Genomic DNA, 18,110 nt, shown 5'->3' on the forward strand with positions numbered 1-18,110 from the left:
CACATGGACAAGTTGTGGATAAAAGTTACAAGTATTTCCCACTGGGTCATGCTCAAGACAGGGTCAAATAGTGAAGTGATGACCTAGAATCAGTAAAATGTAAAGTGACCGTAGATAAATTTATTTTTGTTTCTGTGCATCAGATATTAAATTAGAAAAATGTCCATACTGTTCCTTATAAAGTACTTCCAGACTATTAAAAAGGGCACTGCAATATGTACATTTTGGGGTGTTGTCTGTTTATTTACAACCTGAAATCTGTCCCTCTGGGGGGATCTCTGTGTCATTCCACTATCTCTGCCACCAGTTTCACTGCAAGCATCTCCATCTCTAAAAAAGGAGAAACACTCTCTATGATGCTGCCATCTCATGAGACTCATCTCTTTCATTCATTAGCTGATGCATTACAGTTTATTACATCTGTAAGTTATAAAGGGAAATCTGTCTAAAGAGAATGTAAAAACTCCAGCAGCCTTAAGTTTATTAACAATAGTAACTCGACCCTCAATCACTGTGTACATGAATCCATTAAAAAGGCCTTGTGCATTAGATCTTTAGGCTTTAGCTTACAGGGTATTAAGAAGGAAAATCTTAACTAGATGAAATTTTGAAGTTTACTGTGAGGCACAAGCTCAACCACTCTGCATTTTATTGTTGGTTGTGGCATGTGGTGAGTACCCAGCACAGAAATACTCACATCTGTAACAAATAACCATTTTTTTTCTCCTAAGTGAAGCTCAAACACATATTAGCACAGCCTATTTATCTGAATGAACCAAGGCTGTAAATAATTAAGGAGTCTACTCTGGGAATACTTACACCATCATGGAAGCTGATTTTCATTCAAGTTGTATCAAAAGAAACCCCAATAACTTTGCTCAAGTCATTTTACACACAACTGCCATTCTCAGCCTCAGTGACTTGCTGTGACTAAGCCTGTTATTTTTATGCATTTATTTGCTCTTACTGAAGGAAGCACCAAATTTCATCCTGTCCTGCCTCTTGTCCAGTGCACGGTGGGATGCCTGGGGTGAAGGAGCAGACATTTCTTTGGCTCCTTATTAACAGTGCCATTGCAGGCTTTCCCTCCTGGTAGGTGCTGGGGATATTGACAATTGTAGCAGCAATTCAAAAATATTGTGAGGTTGCTCTCACCTCCATCTGTGTTGTCTCTTGCAGAGCCCTCAGGCTCTCTCCGCATTTTGACTTTGTTGATGAACGACTTTGGATCAGAATTTTAATTTTGGTGTAGCAGTAGATAGGGAACTCTAACTCAGGAGAGGGTGGTTGTTGTGCTGGAACCTGTAGGAACAGAAGTAATTTTCTCTACTCAAAAACTCTACAAGAATATACAAAATGCAGTGAGGCCCCTGGAGATACATGATCCAACCCACTCGAATGAGGACCGTCACCAGTACCAGATCTGCTCAGCCATGGCCTTGTCCAGCTCATGATTTGGCAACTCCACCAAGGAATTTTTTCAGAGCTTCTCCTGTTTAACTGTTGCAGAGCTGCTCTGTCCTTCCATGAGAGAGGCTTTCCCAACGTCCTCCTCGATCTTTCCAAATTGCAATTTGCGGCTGTCATCCCTCATTAAATCATCTGACATTTGAATCTGTCATCTTTTTAATTGCTTTTCAATTATTCATAGGCAGCAGCCTATAATTATTTGATCCCTTCAGCTTCCCCAAACAAAGCTGATTTATTTGAATATTAATGACAGCAGACATTGTTATGTTTGCAGTTCATTCACATCAGAGATATCCGGTGCTGATGACTGGAGTGAATTAAAATCTTTGAGTTTTACTTCCATTCAGTACGGTAGAAATCATTTTATCCAATACATCTCTTCCATGAGTTGTGCAGCCTTTCTCCCATGCTCAAAACCTCAGTTCTTCTCAATGCTCAGTGAAAATGATTCTCCTGTTTTGGAACAATGTTTAGATTTTCCATCTCTATTTCATTCAGCACAAATTATCTTTTTTTATACTGGTTTATGTCTGAAGCCTCCTTTGCTTTGCTTCTTAATTTGACTTGCAAACCTAATTAAGCTTTACTTTTGACAGTCCTTCATTCCTATACTTCTTGACTTATAATAGTGTGGCTTTCTTGTATGCTACAGATCCTATTCCTTCTCAAAAAGCCACTGATTGAAAAGTGACTTGTTATGAATATGAATTTACTTTTCTAGTATTCCAGGTACAAGTTTTGAACTGCAAAGTAGTTACTGTGTTGACATTGTTTATGCTACTGTCTCATAGCTTTATATTAAAATGACTGATACTGTTTGTAAAGCTTTATGGAGGTTTGCAGGTTTTTAGTTTAAATGTTTAGTTAGTTTTTGGTTTAAATGTCACTGAGAATTATGATTCTATATGATATAAGACTGGTCCACTTACTCTAAATTAGAAGAGAAATGTATCAGGCACAGTTTTTATGGTTTCCATGTCTGCTAAATCACCTCTGCATTTCACAGCTTTAGCTTCTGGGAAGTATTTATAGATTTTGCTTAGGAGTGCATACAAGTTTAGATACAACAAACTCTAAATTTAAGCTCAGTAGAAGTTTGTTTGGTTTGGGGGTTTTTAATATATATTTCTGCAATATTTTGCAGCTGTTTCCTATTGCATGAGAGGTGAATCGTTAGCAGTGAAGGAGTGCTGCTAATTGGATGGGGAGGGAGGCAAATACCTGCCCATGTGTGGAGTGTGGTTCTCTGACTCCTTTGGCCTATTTGTAAAGTGGATGTAGAGCAGATATCACTGGCATGTAATATTCACATAGGTAACCTACCTTTTTCACAGTGCAGGTGCCAGCCTTGACAGCAGCCCAAAAGGGGAGTGAACTGTATTGATGGACAATTTTGTCATGATTGTTAAAAATCTTACCCCTACTTTCTTGACCTGTTAAATCCCTTCAATAATAAATATTCCTTCTAAAATTTTACCTAGGCTTCATCTTTTCTATGCTACCTCTTGATCAACACTCTACATTTCCCTTTGGATCACTCCTTCCTCATGTCCTTCACAGGAACATCATTCACTCTGTCATTGTGAGAACAGAGACTTCTTTCTATCTTTGTGACACCTGTACTGGTTTCAGTCACTCTTCTTTTCACTCTTTTCGGTAAACATAGTTAACAATTTGTGACTAATATTTGAGTTCACCTTATAAATGCATGAGAGAAATGGAGAGAATTGTCCTATTGTTTTTCAGGAATGAAGGTGCTTTTCCATTTATTTGTCATGTGGTTTTGTATTTTTTTGTTTTGTGGAGGTTTTTTTGTTGCACTTTACCATCTATAGTCTTCCCTCTGTTTCCATAAACACTGCAGAGAATATCTCTAATAATTAGAGAAGAATGTCCTTTTTTCACCCCCTTTAAACTGTGCACTTATGCAGAAACATAAAGATCTCTTCTTGTAGAAACCTGTGCTACAATTTTTCTAGGAGCTAAACATCAGAATCCTGGTGGTTGTGCTCAGGCTTACCATGGACAGAACCACAGAATCTAGATGTTACTTTACATCCTTGCTTTTTTGCCCTGAGACCCTCATCTTTTCTTGAAGATTTCAGTGATGTTTCTCTGGAACTTAGACCTGCTAGCACTTTCCTTTGTGCTTCCCAAGGGGTCAAGATAAAGGCTGGAAGCACTTATTTTCCTCCTCCCCACTGGCATCACTGGCATTATCTTCTGACTCCTCTGGCACCAGTAATGTATATCCTGGCTTTGGGCTCAGCCTTCGTAACTTAACACGTGAGCAGTTTCAGTGGAGTTGCACTTAATTGCAAGGCTGCAAAGTTGGATTCCCAAAGCAGAGTTCTCCTCAGGGTAGGGGAAATTATTTGTCTTCTCTGCTTGGACCTGTTGCCAGTTTCCAGAGGTTTTTGAAAAATACTGAGTGCTTTTGTCCCTTGACATGAATCTCTGGTCCCTTTGTTTTATCAGACTCCTGGCTCAGTCAGCTGGCAGTGCTTTGGATTCACTGGGCTGACTGTGTGCCAGAGCCTTCCCAGTTTATACCCAGCTGGAGAATGTGCAAATTATGAAGCATTGGTAGGTAAAATATTCAAAAATTCATTAAATGTGACCAAATTTCTCCATAGTCAGTTCAAGTCTGACTGGCCAATAACCTGAATTTCAAGAGAAGAATAAGAAATACACACAGTGTTCAAGGAGGTTCATGGCTCATTTTCTGTTTTCCTACATTCAACAGGTAAAGTCCAAGTTCTACCCACTAAGAGCAAGTAACCTCCTAAATTTTCCATTGAAGATTAAATTTATTTAAATGATACAAGAGTCACGGGGTTCTGTAGTACTCTGTGTTACTAAAAGGCCTTTTTTCATGACCACTTTGATAGACTGTTAGAAATTTGGAAGTAGACCATGGACCAAATACTAGGAGGACTCCATGGAAGTCTTTGATCTAGAAAATTTTTGCGAAGAGATTTTTCTATCTTGTTTCCTTTATCTGTCTCAATACCTCTCTGCATCTTTCCTTAAAAACTGTCTTGTTTTACAATCATCCCTTTCATGTCATCCATCCTGCACTCCTGAGAAGTCAATCCAGTCTCTGAACCAGGAAATCAATCTCTGCTGCCTCCAGGATAACTTTTTCAAAGAAATATCTGTCTCCCATACCACCCCTTGGGTTTAGAAGGAACTTTTCTGAACAACTTCAAAGATACTTTCCATTGTTATTCAAATTATTTGTGAAATGCCCTCATATTTTAGTGTATTCTAACACTAAAAAAAGAGTGTATCCAGGAAAGGTAATGTCAGAGCATCTCCACCCAAGTCAAAGTGAATTTAAATTGTATTGAAGATCACAGTATTTGCACATTCATATCCCAGCTGTGGGCTCTTCATCAGTTGCCAGGTGAACTATTCCAAGATTTTAGAATTCAGTCTATCTGTTCATTAGCCTTTAAAGCCCTCACAAATTTTTATGTCAAGAACCTACTTAAGAAATAAAATGCTTTAACTATTCCAACAGTTGCATTCAATTTGAAGGATCTAGTAAACATTATGAAGCAGAGCTAAGGGAAATCCCACATGGCTAATAAAGTTTTGGTAGTAGTAGGAGATAAAGTTTAAAGTTTTCATAATAGATTATCTAAATATCTCCAATACAAAGCATTAAACAAAGCAGGCCCAGAAGCTGTTGTATAGTTTTTAAACTGTCTTCAGAACCTGAATAAATGTAATAATTTTCAAACTATTGATGTTCTGGCAGAAATGTTACTACTCTTCCCCTGTGTTGTTACCACTATTTCTGTTCAGATTTTCAGAGTGCATTTTATGTGTTTTTTATGTTAGCAAGGTCCTTCTACCTCCCAGTAGTTTGATTTTAACCATTTTCACATTTTCATTAAAACTGTCTTTTAGTAAGAGGAAGTGTAGTAATTTATCCTTACAGGGATGTTGTGACTCAAACACTCCCTTCCCTTCCTGTTGCTTGATCCAATGTAATTAAATAATAGATTTCATTTCATAACTTTGCAGTAGCAATAAAGAGGAAATTATGTTCTGAAGGCATGTTTATTTTTTTTCCTCAGCCTTTTCATGGCTTAAAAGTGATTCTTTCTCTTCGTGCTAAAGTAATGTGAAACAGCCTTTTCAAACTTATGTCCTTGGGAAATGAATGTTAATTAAAGAATGAACATTAAATAGGAGTTAGGAAATCAGGGCCTTTTTCAGACACAAATATCTGTTGTTCAGATTTTACATTTATGCTCCTTCACGGTGCTTTCTTTTCTCTCTCTGAGCAAAGCTCCCTCCTTTTTGTTTTCTTTGATTTTCCCAAGACAAAATCTGTCACTTTCATGCTATTGATGCCTAGACAAGCTATCTGGAACAGAGGCAAGACAAAGTTAAAGAATAAAATAGGTATTTATTGAACACCTTGGGCAGTACAAGAGCCTGGCCATGTCTCCATCCAAGATGGACCCAAAGTGGACCCAAAATGCATGACTGGTCGCGAGTTTTCCCACTTTTTTCAGTTTTGGTCCATTTACATATTGGAATTAATTGTCCAATTACAGCTCCAGGTTATGAAGTCCCATCCTCCCAGATTGCTCTCCTCAGTTCACTGTTGTTTTACATTTTGGGCCTGAAGTTGCAACGGTGTCCTTGGTTCTCAGGCTGGAAAAGGATGTTTTTGTCTGAGTGAACTTTGAAGACAACTTGCTAACACTTTATATGAAGTTCAGAGTCACACACCAATACAGTACAGAATCTGAAAAATATAAAAGCTAAAACTTAAGGCATCACTCTTACCTGCACAATTTACTTTGTTTGGTTTTTTGCAAGCTCTGATAATTATAATTCATACCAATGAATAAGAAAATACAGTGAAGCAACACATACTTAGAAAAAGTTCTACTTCCTTTCCTCATTTTTACATGAAAATGATTATGCTTTGGACTGGGACTATTGTTTTCCCTCTATTTTTTTGTTTCTGTTGGATTAGAAGATTCTTGGAAGAAAGTGGTTACAGATTTAGAATATTGGAACAATTTTGAAATGTCCTGGAAAGACATTTCTTGATATATGACAAAAAAGTTCACAGAACTGCCTATATTGAGGTGCATTCTGATTATACCTTGTCCTCATCAACATTAAAGATTACAGGATAGGATGAGCCTTTCTCCAGTGTCATAATGTACGCTGCATATCTTGTATTAAAAAAGTATTAAAACTAATACTTTTTTGTTTAATTTATTAAAACTAAATGGTTTTGATTTTTTTTTCTACTAATAATTTGGATGCATTTTTTGGATAGAATTTTTCTACAATAATTTGGATACATCTTGCAAGGTGACACCTGAGTGTCAAAATTCTGCTGGCAATATAATGTACCTGGAGCCAAGACACCTGTGTGGTCTCTCTGGCATCCAAAACCATTTAAACCCATAGTCCTCTACATCTCTTACATGTCTCACTGTTTAATCAGAGAGATCCTGCAGCATTTACTTGAAGTCCCCATCCAGACTGAGAAGCTCTCACGAGGTTGACATGTGCACTTGAGTAGATGACAATTAAAAAGTAAGAAGAAAGTCCAGTGTGAATCATTTCAGGTAAAATCTTTTAACATTCAAAGTCTTCCATCATTACCATGATATTTCCTAGCATGGACATAATTGCATCTCTCTCCAGGGCTGTGAAAACTTCTAGAGCTAAGAGAAGATGTTGGTATTTTTGTATTTTGTATTTTTGATGTTTGTATTTTTGTTTGAACATGAATCCTTTTTTCTCCTTTTGTGTCCAACTCTAAATCTTCAGAGCATTGTCTTGTATATGTTCTGAGATTTGAATTTTTAAAGTATGTTTTTATCCTTCGTTGCACCCCGGAGCAGAGCCTGGGCCCTGCTCTGACCCTCCCTGCACACAGGGACACCCAGGGCTGAGGGCCCCTCTCAGCTGTGCCTCCTCTCCAGGCTGAACAGCCCCAGCTCCCTCAGCCTTTCCTCATCAGGGAGATGCTCCAGTCCCTCCATCATCTTTGCCACCCAGCACTGGAGCCACTCCAGGAGCTCCATGTGTCTCTTGTCCTGAGGAGCCCAGAACTGGACACAGCACCCCAGATGTGCCTCAGCAGGGCTGAGCTGAGGGGCAGGATCCCCTCCCTGATCTCCTGGGAAAGCTCTTCCAGATGCCCCCAGGACACCATTGGCCTTGGCCTCAGGGCACACCATGGCTCATGGACAGTTTGTTGTCCCCCAGGTCCTTCTGTGCAGAGCTGCTTTCCAGCAGGTCAGTCCCAGCCTGTACCAGTGCCAGGGGTTTTTTCTCCTTTCCACATTTGCCTTTGTTGAATTTCAGACAGTTCTTCTCTGCCCATCTCTCCCACCTGTCAAGGTCCCCCACATTCAGAGCACTAATGGTTGCCAGCTCTTCATAGCAATACTTCATTACCCTGAGGCTTCCTCAAAAAGCACTTTATCTCTGGGCTTGGGGTGGGTAAATACATGTCTTATTTTCCCTGTGTCAGACAGTGACGCCTGATTCTAATTTGCTGTCTTATGGAAAGGAAGAGTATTTATTTAGTGTTCTGGTGAAACTAATACAGGGCAATGATTATTTTCCTGTGTGAGCAATGTAAGGATACATGATTTAAACAAATGGTGCTCTCAACAGCAATGGGAGAAAGGAACCTGTTTATATTAGATGGTCTCTCAATCAACAGAGAACAGGGGGTTTTCTACTTGCAGTCTTGGAAGCTGTGTAAGAATAATCCTGAGTGGTGGTTTCTTCTGGGATTTGAAACCAAAGGACAGGAAGCTGAGGGATAATATAAACCTCTGCTGGTTTGCATGCCACAGTAATATTAGAGAAAGAAAAGAAATAGAAACAATTGATGGATAGGAAATGAATCTGAGTTAATAAACTAAATATTCAGAAATAATGTTATCTTCAGTTCTTAAGAATAGTAAATGCTAATAGATATTTTTTACTAAAGGAAATGTGAATGCATTTATTGATAAACAGTTTGCATCTTCTTATTTTTTAAAAGTACCATTTAGCAGCCTAAAGGCATTCAAAGCTGTAACTTAGATGGAAATAGTAGTTATTGTTGAGATTCTCCACTTGGAATATCTATAGTGATACTTCTGTGAAAAAGAAGCAGCCCCTTGGGAAAATTTCAGACCAAATCATGTTAGTTTTATATTAATTTGGACTAGATCACCTTTAAAGGTCCCTTCCAGCTGCAAGTATTCAATGATTCTACAATAATTTCCTCCAAAACTTCATAGTTTATATAGTTTAGATACAGGAAAAATTAATGCCAGTGATTTTCAATGGAACGGAACCACTTATCTCAGCATTTACAATATCCTGACAATCCTAGAACAGGGACAATCAATAAAGGGGACATCTACACTCATCTTCAGAAATGGGGAAATCTGTTTGTAGAGGTTGGAGGCCTTTTGGCTGTGAGAATTTTTCAGTTTCAGGTTGGCTAATGAATCTTTCATATCTATAAAGTTCACACTTCACAAAGCTTTTTTCACAGTCTCTTGCTCATTCTAAAGAATACTACTCCATCATTTCCACTTGAATGATATTTTTCAAGCTTTTTTTTTCCCTCCCTTGTAATAATAATAGATGCAGTAGAAGTTTCCAAGTTTGTTTTCTTGCCTGCTGTTACCACCAGCAGCCGGAGAGAACATCAGCTGTGGCCACCCCCAGTGACACACCAAATCTTGAATTAACACCTATGTAACCAGTGAATTATTTGACCACATTAAAACTGAGTTCAGTGAGTCCGAATACTTTTCTGTACCTAGAGACTTCATGGTTTTAAAATTGTTGGTATAAATTCACTTAGTTTGGTCAGTGTTACCTGCTATAAATGTCAGGTGTGCAATAGGGTTTCTTTTGTTTCCTGGAGAGTAGAAGAATTACAGCTATAAAATGTTGGTCCAAAATGTTGATTTTGGAATTTGAATTGAAAGAAGGAAAAAGAGAAAAAAAGTCATGCCTGAAGCTAAAGTTGAAATATGGTGATTGTTCATAAATTCATTAAATTCTTTTCCCTGTGGGTCAGAATATGGGGGGAAAAAGCTCTAATTTAAGAAGTTAGGCTTAAATTATTTATAAATAAGAGATTTTTTAAAAAGTACTTCGATTCAAGCTTATCTTTTGCAAAATAGAGATATTAATTTCACTATTTACTTGATATTTGTTTTCCTCAGTAATCTAATATCATTTTAAGGGAATCATTCTGTCTCCAATGGATAACAGAGCCCAGGAACATGGTGCATTTTCCAGTTGGCCCACTCCATTACACAGGCTGGCTCCATGTAGTTTTCTAAAGACTCTTACATATCTCTGATTTTTTTTTCTTCTTTGGTATTTTTAGAAAGATCTTGTTTGTAACTTGAAGAATATAAACTCAAACAAGCTGTCCGTGATCTTCCTTTGCTGTTTTTGCTCCCTCTGAGCATGTAGCTTATTTTTTTGTATTTTTTTCTACTCTGATTGAATTGAATATGTTGCTAAAAACCATGAAGAACAAAGCAAGAAAAACCCTCTGACCTTTTCTATGATCAGAAGTATGTGAGGTGTGAGTCAAATGAAAAGAGATGCTGATGTCTAAATTCATGTTAAATGTTCAATCTAACAGATGGGAATATTCAGAAAATATATTCATCATAGTGATCTGTGGGGCTCTTGGATAGCAGTAGTGTGCTAAAAACCCTGTAGGCTGAGGTGTGGGGCTTTTATTTGGAGCTCCTGGGACTGACTTTCACCCAATTTCAGTCTGAAGGCAGCTGAAGGAAGGGCTGTTCTCTCCTGTAGCTGGAAAAACCTGTGTTCTTAATTTTATATCAGCTGCTTGTCACCCCTGACATTGAAACCATTGAGTATTGAACTTGTAGATGTGTTCTTTATGCTTTTTAACTTGCTTATTGCCAAAGGTCCTTTTGAAGTAATTCTTCTCCAGATATGAGGAAGTCTCTGCAGACTTCATATCTGTATCCAGATCCATCTCTCTGGGCCTCCTGAACTGGAAGTCAAGAGAAGGTGAGGTGAAGCAGTCAATCTTGCTTCAGGGACTAGAGAGTACAGTTTTCATAAAGGGACAAATATAGTAAATTTTTACATTGAAACCAAGATCTCAGTAGAAGGCAGGGGCTGGGGGATATGAACTCGTGTTACCATATTTTCATGATCTGTGTGGACTGAGATCACTGTACGTCCAACATAAAATAAGGCTCTTATCAGTCTCTACAGCTCCCTGAAAGGAGGCTGAAGCCAGGTGGGAATTGGTTTCTTCTCCCAGGTAACAAGTGATAGGACAAGACCAAATGGCCTCAAATTGTGCCAAAGTAGGTTTGGATTGGATATTAGGAAAATTTTCTGCAGTGAAAGGGTGGTCAAACATTGGAACACACTGTACAGGGAAGTGGTGAAGTCACCATCCCTGGAGGGATTTAGCAGATGTGGCACCTGGGGACATGGCTTAGTGGTGGCATTGCAGTGCTGGGGGAAGGGTTGGACTCAGTGATCCTAAAAGTATTTTCCAAGCTAAACAATTCTATGTTTTCTAAAGCTTCAAAATGTGATACAGAGCTTCATCTTCTAGAGGCCATATATAATCAACTGGTGTTATATTAAATGGTCTTCAGTAAAAAAATACATTTGACATAAAGTACCTATTAAAAAGAAAATTTATTGTCTTTTAATCTGCAGATGGAAGTTTTTTGTTTTAGACAGCTTGTGATGATTCAGTCATGCTGTTGAACCCTGTGCAGTGATCCTGAATCATTACCTGTGAGGGTGCTCTAATGGGCTCCATAATGTAATTATCTCCCCTGGATGTGCGAAGTGGATAAAGCACATCCCTTTGCTGAGTTTTGGAAACCAATTCAGTGTTTTCCCTCTCTGTGTGTTAGAATAAGAAGCTCAGATGTCACCATTAGTATCATGTGAAATATTACATGGAAAGATTGACGTGAAAACCTATATTTAAGTTTTCTATTTAGTTGCCTTCATAAAAGTATCAGGATGCTCTGGAATGTATTTACAGGACTCCATCTTAATTCAGAATATTAATTGGTAATTTTATAGGAGTGTGGTTTTTACCTAGAAAAGGTGAGAAAATAGGACATTTTAATGCATATTTAATAACAAAACAACCTTCCTGCCTCTGAAAAAAAATTCACCCAGGTGAATTTTCTTGTATAATGAAAACAAAATCGTAGCTCCTGCAGCATTATTCTTGGCTCCCAGCAGTTCCAAGGCATGCAAACATCACCATTCCAGCTCTGTCCTGCAGTTTAACTGGAAGGATTATGTCACAACACGGTATGTTTGTTTTCCAGCTTTTTGTCTGTTTGTCCATCAAGACGGTTTTGTAGAAGAAGTATCGGTGATTGTTGACTTTGGAGGTAGTGGAAGAAAAAATAATTCTGGAAGAAAGAAAAAAAGCAGACAGTCCCATTGAAGTAACTGTGCTTCTGTCACAGGAGAATGAATACTCCTTTCAACAAATCTATAATTTGCAGAAGTTGCAAAAAGAAAATAGCCGTAAGGTGACTGTTAACATACTTCAGTTCATCCTGCCAAGAAAGTTAACTTCATAAAGTCATTAAACCCATGACTACATTTTAAAATATTATTCCCCAGCCATTTCTTCTTAGGCTTTAAAATATCGTTACTGTATATACTACGTTCTTTGTAATGGGAAAAATTGTAAAATACACTTATTTTTCATAAACTCCTAATTATTAACAGAGCTATTTGCGCTCCTATAGTTAAAATCATTTCAACACTTCCGTTATTTAAACTTCACTTTTAGGCGTTCATAATTCTGCTGTAATAAAAATATATATTCAGACTCTGAGGTCTCAGACATTGTTTGCAGGTATTAGGGAATTTAGTCTGTTTTTCTTAAAATAGCTGAGTAATTTAGATTGTTTGCTGTTCTTCAATATCATCCCAAACAAAATATTTTGTAATGTGGACCTAATTTCAAAACTAAAAAAATTAAGAGGAGTGTGTTGGAACTGCTGCAGCCCCAAATTCTGTGACTGGCACCGAGGCTTGGAGAAGGGAGATGGTGGGAAATTCTTGCCATAACTGCTCCATTGCCATGTGGTAACCTCCTGTATGAGCAGTTCCTGCAGGATTTTCTATCCCACCCCTCCTCTGGAGTCACGGGCAGTACTGCTCCCTGAATGAAACCCTCCGTGCTCCCACTGCAGCCAGGGTGAGGCACCTCCTGATTTCAGAGAGCTGAGAAGGCTTTTCTGGAATGACAAATGCTCGGGTGCTCCGAGATGGATGGGTTCTTTGGCACGGCTTCCTGAAATCCCCCTTCATCACATAATGACTCAACAGGGCCTTCAGCTCCAGAAATTCAGGAATCGGGCTTATTGCATATTAATGGCAACTCTGGGACAGTCAAATAAGACAGTTTGTTATAATACTAATTATAGCAAAGCACTCACGTTGTGGTTTGAATGAGTCAATTATGTGTGTGTTAAACTATAAATACATCTTCCCCCAGCCTCGGCTGTGTGGGACGTAATTTTTATTTAATTGCTTGGATACATATTTACCTGAGCATACCCTGGTTTCCCAGGTAAATACATGTTCCAATGCATAACTCATTATGGTCTGTTTGAATAAATAATCCATATTTTATAACGGTACAGGAAGTAATTATTTTCTTACTTTGCTTTCTTAAAGCCAAAGAAATTAAATGCTGTGTGTCCATTCCTTAAAATAAAATAGATGCAGAAATCAAGGCAATACAAGAATAAAGTTTTCATTGTTTTGGTAGAAACTGAGAATATTATTCCAGATTTTGATCTTGTGTTTAGCCCAGAATAAATCCATTAAAATAAACAGTGTTATTCAGAATTTACTTAGATGCAAATGGGACTTGAATTTGGCCTTTGCTCCTTACTTTCCCTTCCTTCGTCACAAGACTCCTGCAAGCAGCTCACACACAAGCATTGCTATAAATGTCATTGTCACATGTTTATAATTTGGAAAAATAAGGTATTTCAGCTACACATGGAAATTAACATACCTGAACCTTTTGTCTTAGAGAGTCATGGAATGGTTTGGATTGGAAGGGGCCAAGAGATCATCCTTGTGCATGTTTGGGAACTAGGGCATGCTTTCCCTTTGGATATTTCTGCCATTGTTTTACATGATAATTGGGAAAGCTGTGTTGTGTTATCACCATGCTAAGGTCAGGTTTTCTAACACTTTTAAGCTCAGTGGGGCCAAAGTCAGCCTTGGCATAAATCCATTAGCTGCAATAGATTTACACCAGAGAGGAATATTGGCTTGTTCTTGGTAATTTTTTTTTTTATCCAACTCTTTATATTTTATGTTAGAAACATAAGTAGCTTGCGTGCCCTCAGACTAATCAGAATAAGAAACTGTTTTGCTTATGCCAAAAAATAGAGCTATCATTTTTCACATTCTTACATTTTTCAAGTGAGATTATGTTACTGTGACTTCTGAATTCCTGAAATCTCTCTGGTCTTGGTGACTGCAAGAGCCAAGAGAGGGTTGCAAGGGGAAAATCTGAACCTCTTCACGCAGTATTTTTTGTGTTTTGCGTACCAGATACAGTTAATGTTTTGTGTTCATGTGATTAGTGTGGAAAAAAATTAATGCAGTCCAGTATTATGATTTATGGACTGAATCTTTCGCCCACTGAACACTTGCCAAAATGAAAGCTCCCCTCCCCCCTCCCCTTCCTCTTCTTTGGATATTAGAAACAGCTACTGTTTTTGTTGATCTTTTTAACTTCTGAATAGGCCTATTTCAAGTCATAGCAGCATGGGAGCTCAGATTAATAATATACTTATTCAGCCAGTGATACTGAGTGAAACCATTGCTAGTGTGAGTACGAAGGATAGGATTTCTTTAAATTATTTTCAGGTGCATTCATGCATTTCTAAAGAAGAATACAGAGCTATTTGAACATAAATTAAATTGCTGTGTATTGATCATGTTACAGGTGTGTATGAATTTTAATATCAAGAATTTTGAAGGCGTCTCTTCTTTTGATGACTTTTGTGCTGTGCTCACTATCAGTTTTCCATCAGAGAGTTAACAAGGCTAAGGGCAAAAAAGCTTAGAATTAAATCTTGATTTTTGGATTATGTTTTTTAATTTAGAGGATAAAGTGTGAAGCATCCTTTTAATCTCAGTCAATACAGCATTATGTTTTATGCTGAAATTGCTTGTCCACAAAGGTGGTGGATTCCCCATCCCTGAAAAAATTCAAGGTCAGACTGGATGGGGCTCTGAGCAGCCTGGTCTAGTTAAGGTCCCTGCTTGTTACTGGGGGTTGGACTAGATGACCTTTAAAGATTCCTTCCAGCCCATTCTGTGATTCCATGATGATAATGGAATTTGCTCCTTTCACCTCTCAAGTCAGAACCAAAGGGTTGTGAGGTGAAAGGAGCAAATCCCACTGACTCTTTTTGCACATTTGGGTTGAACCTCCTTAGCACAGTACTTTGATAAGCCATCAGCTGTGCAGATAACCCAGGTTACCAGGTTTCTAACCCTGTTCTGGTTTTGTGTAAAAACCCCAATTTCCTGCACCTACTGAAAGCTTATGTACTTAGTCCTTTACAAAGAAGTTTTTTGCTCTTTACAGCACAATTTGAGGTGTTCAGGGCCTTTGTAGGCTCTGTCACAATGGATGTGAGGGCAGTCTATTTCTTCACACTCCTTTGGCCCCCTTTTATCAGTTTTTTTGTCATTCCTTGCTCAGTCCCATCTTTATTACTTTCACAGCTGAATGGCCTGTTCTGTTCAATAAGGTTTTTCAGTTCCTTCATTAATAGAGTCGATGTTGCCTATCAATTCATTTTCTTTCTCCCAGATGAAATAAGAGCATTCCTAAAAAAGTTCTTCATGTGAGTCTGGTTTGTACTAATGCTAAGTCAAGTAGGGGTAGAGTTTCTTTCAAAAAATACTTAGGTAAGCTGTTTAAAATTAATATTTGTTATTCTAAAAAATTGGGAGAGCGATCAGCTGCCTTTCCACAGTTGCAGATAAAGTGCTATGGCAAGAATTTGGCATTTTTACATTGCCTGAGAGAATTATATGTTCATTTTCTGTGCTAAGAGAAGAAAAAAAATGGCAGCAGGACTTTTTAAAAGCAATCATTTTAAATATAAACAAAAAAGCTTTTTCTTGAGTTTTGTCAGAGGTCTTCCAGGCTTTTCATAAAATTGTTATTCACTTCTTGGCAAGCAAGACTCGAATGAGTGACACCTTTGAGAGTCCCAGCTTGTGTTTTAGTGCACAGCTTGTATTTTGCTATGGACAACCATGCAAAATATTATCCGAATTTATTTAAAACAAACCCCAGCGAATAAAGTTTTTAACACTGAAAAGGCCATCCTAATTTATTCATTTATTTTAGTTGCAGCAAGCTGCTGAAGTTTCTCAGATGAGAGGAGCTCGAGTCATCTCTGCTGAAGATCTCCTGTTCTTAATGCGCAAAGATAAGGTACAGTAATTAGACGGAAATTTCTTATTTTATGTAGTCAGCTGCTTTTGTGTTTTCAAGTGCTTTCTTAACCTTTTTAAAGGAATCCATCATCATGAATACCTTTATTTTAGAAGTATAGTTGCTCTGCAATTATATGTGATCAAGCATGTTATAATCATTCTGTAATATCTGAAATAAAAATTCTTTTTTTCCTATAGCTTCAATTATCAATTGATTTTTTTTTTCCTAAAGCTTTAGGGTAGATTATATGCCTTAGAGCTCAAAACAATTTCTTAATAAGATATAAATATTGATCCCTATACTTTATGTCCCTTTAATTAAAAATCAATAATTCTGATTTCCCTCTGCTTATGAAGGGGGTCAATGTGATGTCTGACAATGTAATCATTATAGTTTTGTTATTTAGACTGTCTATAAATCCTCTTTATTTTATAATATTTTTCCTGTGTTTTATCCCACTAAAATCTCCAAATGTAGGTATGGCCTTGCTTTCTCTGGATAGTAAGTAGAGCAGGTCAACAAGGGAAAAAAATAATTTTCTCTGCTCACATTTAATAATTATTAAAAAATTGTCAACTATTTTTAATTACATTATTTATTCTTCCTTTATGTTCTTTTCTTCCGTAGTTTCCCTCTTTCTCTCACCCTTTTCTCTCTTTTTTTTTCCTTTCCTCATTTGAGAGGTGAAACCTAATGAACAAAACTATTTCAAAATTAAACCCCACTAAAACATGAAAATAAATTGTAGTTTCTTTATCTGATAAAAGCTGTAAGGTTGTTCTGAAAACAGCGGTTGATATGGAGTCAAAGTTCATGTAAATGTGCATTTCTAGCCTAGAGTTTCCAAAGTAAGCAAACATTTTGGAGCTCCACAAAGAAGCCCGATATCTGAATTTCTCCTTTCTGAAAGTCAAACTCATTTCTGTCTCACAGCAAAGTACCAAAGAGCTCAAATAAATAATATTTAATATGGATTTGCTACTGTCCTGAGGTACTTTCTATGTATGGATTTTCTGCAGAATTTAAAATGAAAAATATTTTAAAGGTTATATTTACTGAGTAATGTGCTACATGTTTGTATGTTTGTGTGTTACAAAGTTTATTAAATAAGAAATAACTATGTAATAGTCATGAATATAAATGTATTTTTTTCTCACAGAAGAAGCTTCGAAGGCTACTTAAATACATGTTTTTTCGAGACTACAAGTCTAAAATTATCAAAGGAATAGAAGAAGATGACATCCTCGAAGGTAGAAAAAAAGAATTTACTTAATTTGGGAGAGGCTTGATGTCTTGTAAAAATACTGAACAGCTCAATACATAGTATTAATGTCTTGCTTGATAGAGACACAAAAACAGTCTCTTTGGAGGAATTTTGCTGAAAATCACTGCTTTTCCATTTGAAATATGTGAGCATTTCATCTATCATCCAGATGAACAGTACGACTTTAATGTCAGAGCTCTGTTGAAGTAAGAAACTAGTCCTGATTAAAGGGCTTATTGATTTCAGCATCTGTATTTTAAATGTACCACCTGCAATTGAATGGACATTTGTTAAATTATTATCAAAAGGTTTTGATATTGATATTTTTGACATGCTTTAAAAAAATAAACCCTTATAATCTGAAGTTACTGAACACTAATATATGATGTTGGTGTTTTTTTTCAGTGTGGTTTAACATTTTATACTTTAAATCTCTAGTTTAAATAATGGGAAACACTTTTGTTTCTGCATTACATGAGGAAGTCACAGTTTTTATTACCAATGCATTTAAAGGAAAAGCACTTTGAATTAAAAATATATTAATTTATGCCATATAGTTTCCTGGTTTAAAGTTTTGTTGATTTCTATTGATATTAGAACCAACATTTCCATTGTAAAAAGTTAAGTTAAAACTTATCATGGCAAATCTAAACCTTACCATACTGTTATAACATCTAGCAATGTCCACACACAACTTTCTGTATTAAACTTTCTTTCTCAGAGCCTTTTATTATTTTTTTCCCATACAATGAATTCCTTGTGTTTGGTTCCTCTGAGCATCCACATTGATGCTAGATAAACATTGTACTTCTTGCTTTGACTTCATCAAGCAGTGGAGTTTTT

At 37.1% G+C, this 18,110-nt stretch overlaps 1 protein-coding gene across 3 annotated transcripts in view; it reads left to right on the forward strand.

The window, feature by feature from the left end:
• SUPT3H (SPT3 homolog, SAGA and STAGA complex component) overlaps positions 1 to 18,110 on the forward strand; it is a 256,275-nt gene that overhangs the window by 154,837 nt on the left and 83,328 nt on the right. For all 3 annotated transcript variants that reach the window (XM_066547590.1, XM_066547591.1, XM_066547592.1), the window contains 2 exons: positions 15,914 to 16,000; positions 17,163 to 17,253. In XM_066547590.1, coding sequence (XP_066403687.1) covers positions 15,914 to 16,000; positions 17,163 to 17,253 — 178 coding nt within the window. The remainder of the gene's footprint in view (positions 1 to 15,913; positions 16,001 to 17,162; positions 17,254 to 18,110) is intronic.

The sequence above is a fragment of the Molothrus aeneus genome, chromosome 3, assembly GCF_037042795.1.
Source record: "Molothrus aeneus isolate 106 chromosome 3, BPBGC_Maene_1.0, whole genome shotgun sequence".
NCBI lineage: Eukaryota > Metazoa > Chordata > Aves > Passeriformes > Icteridae > Molothrus > Molothrus aeneus.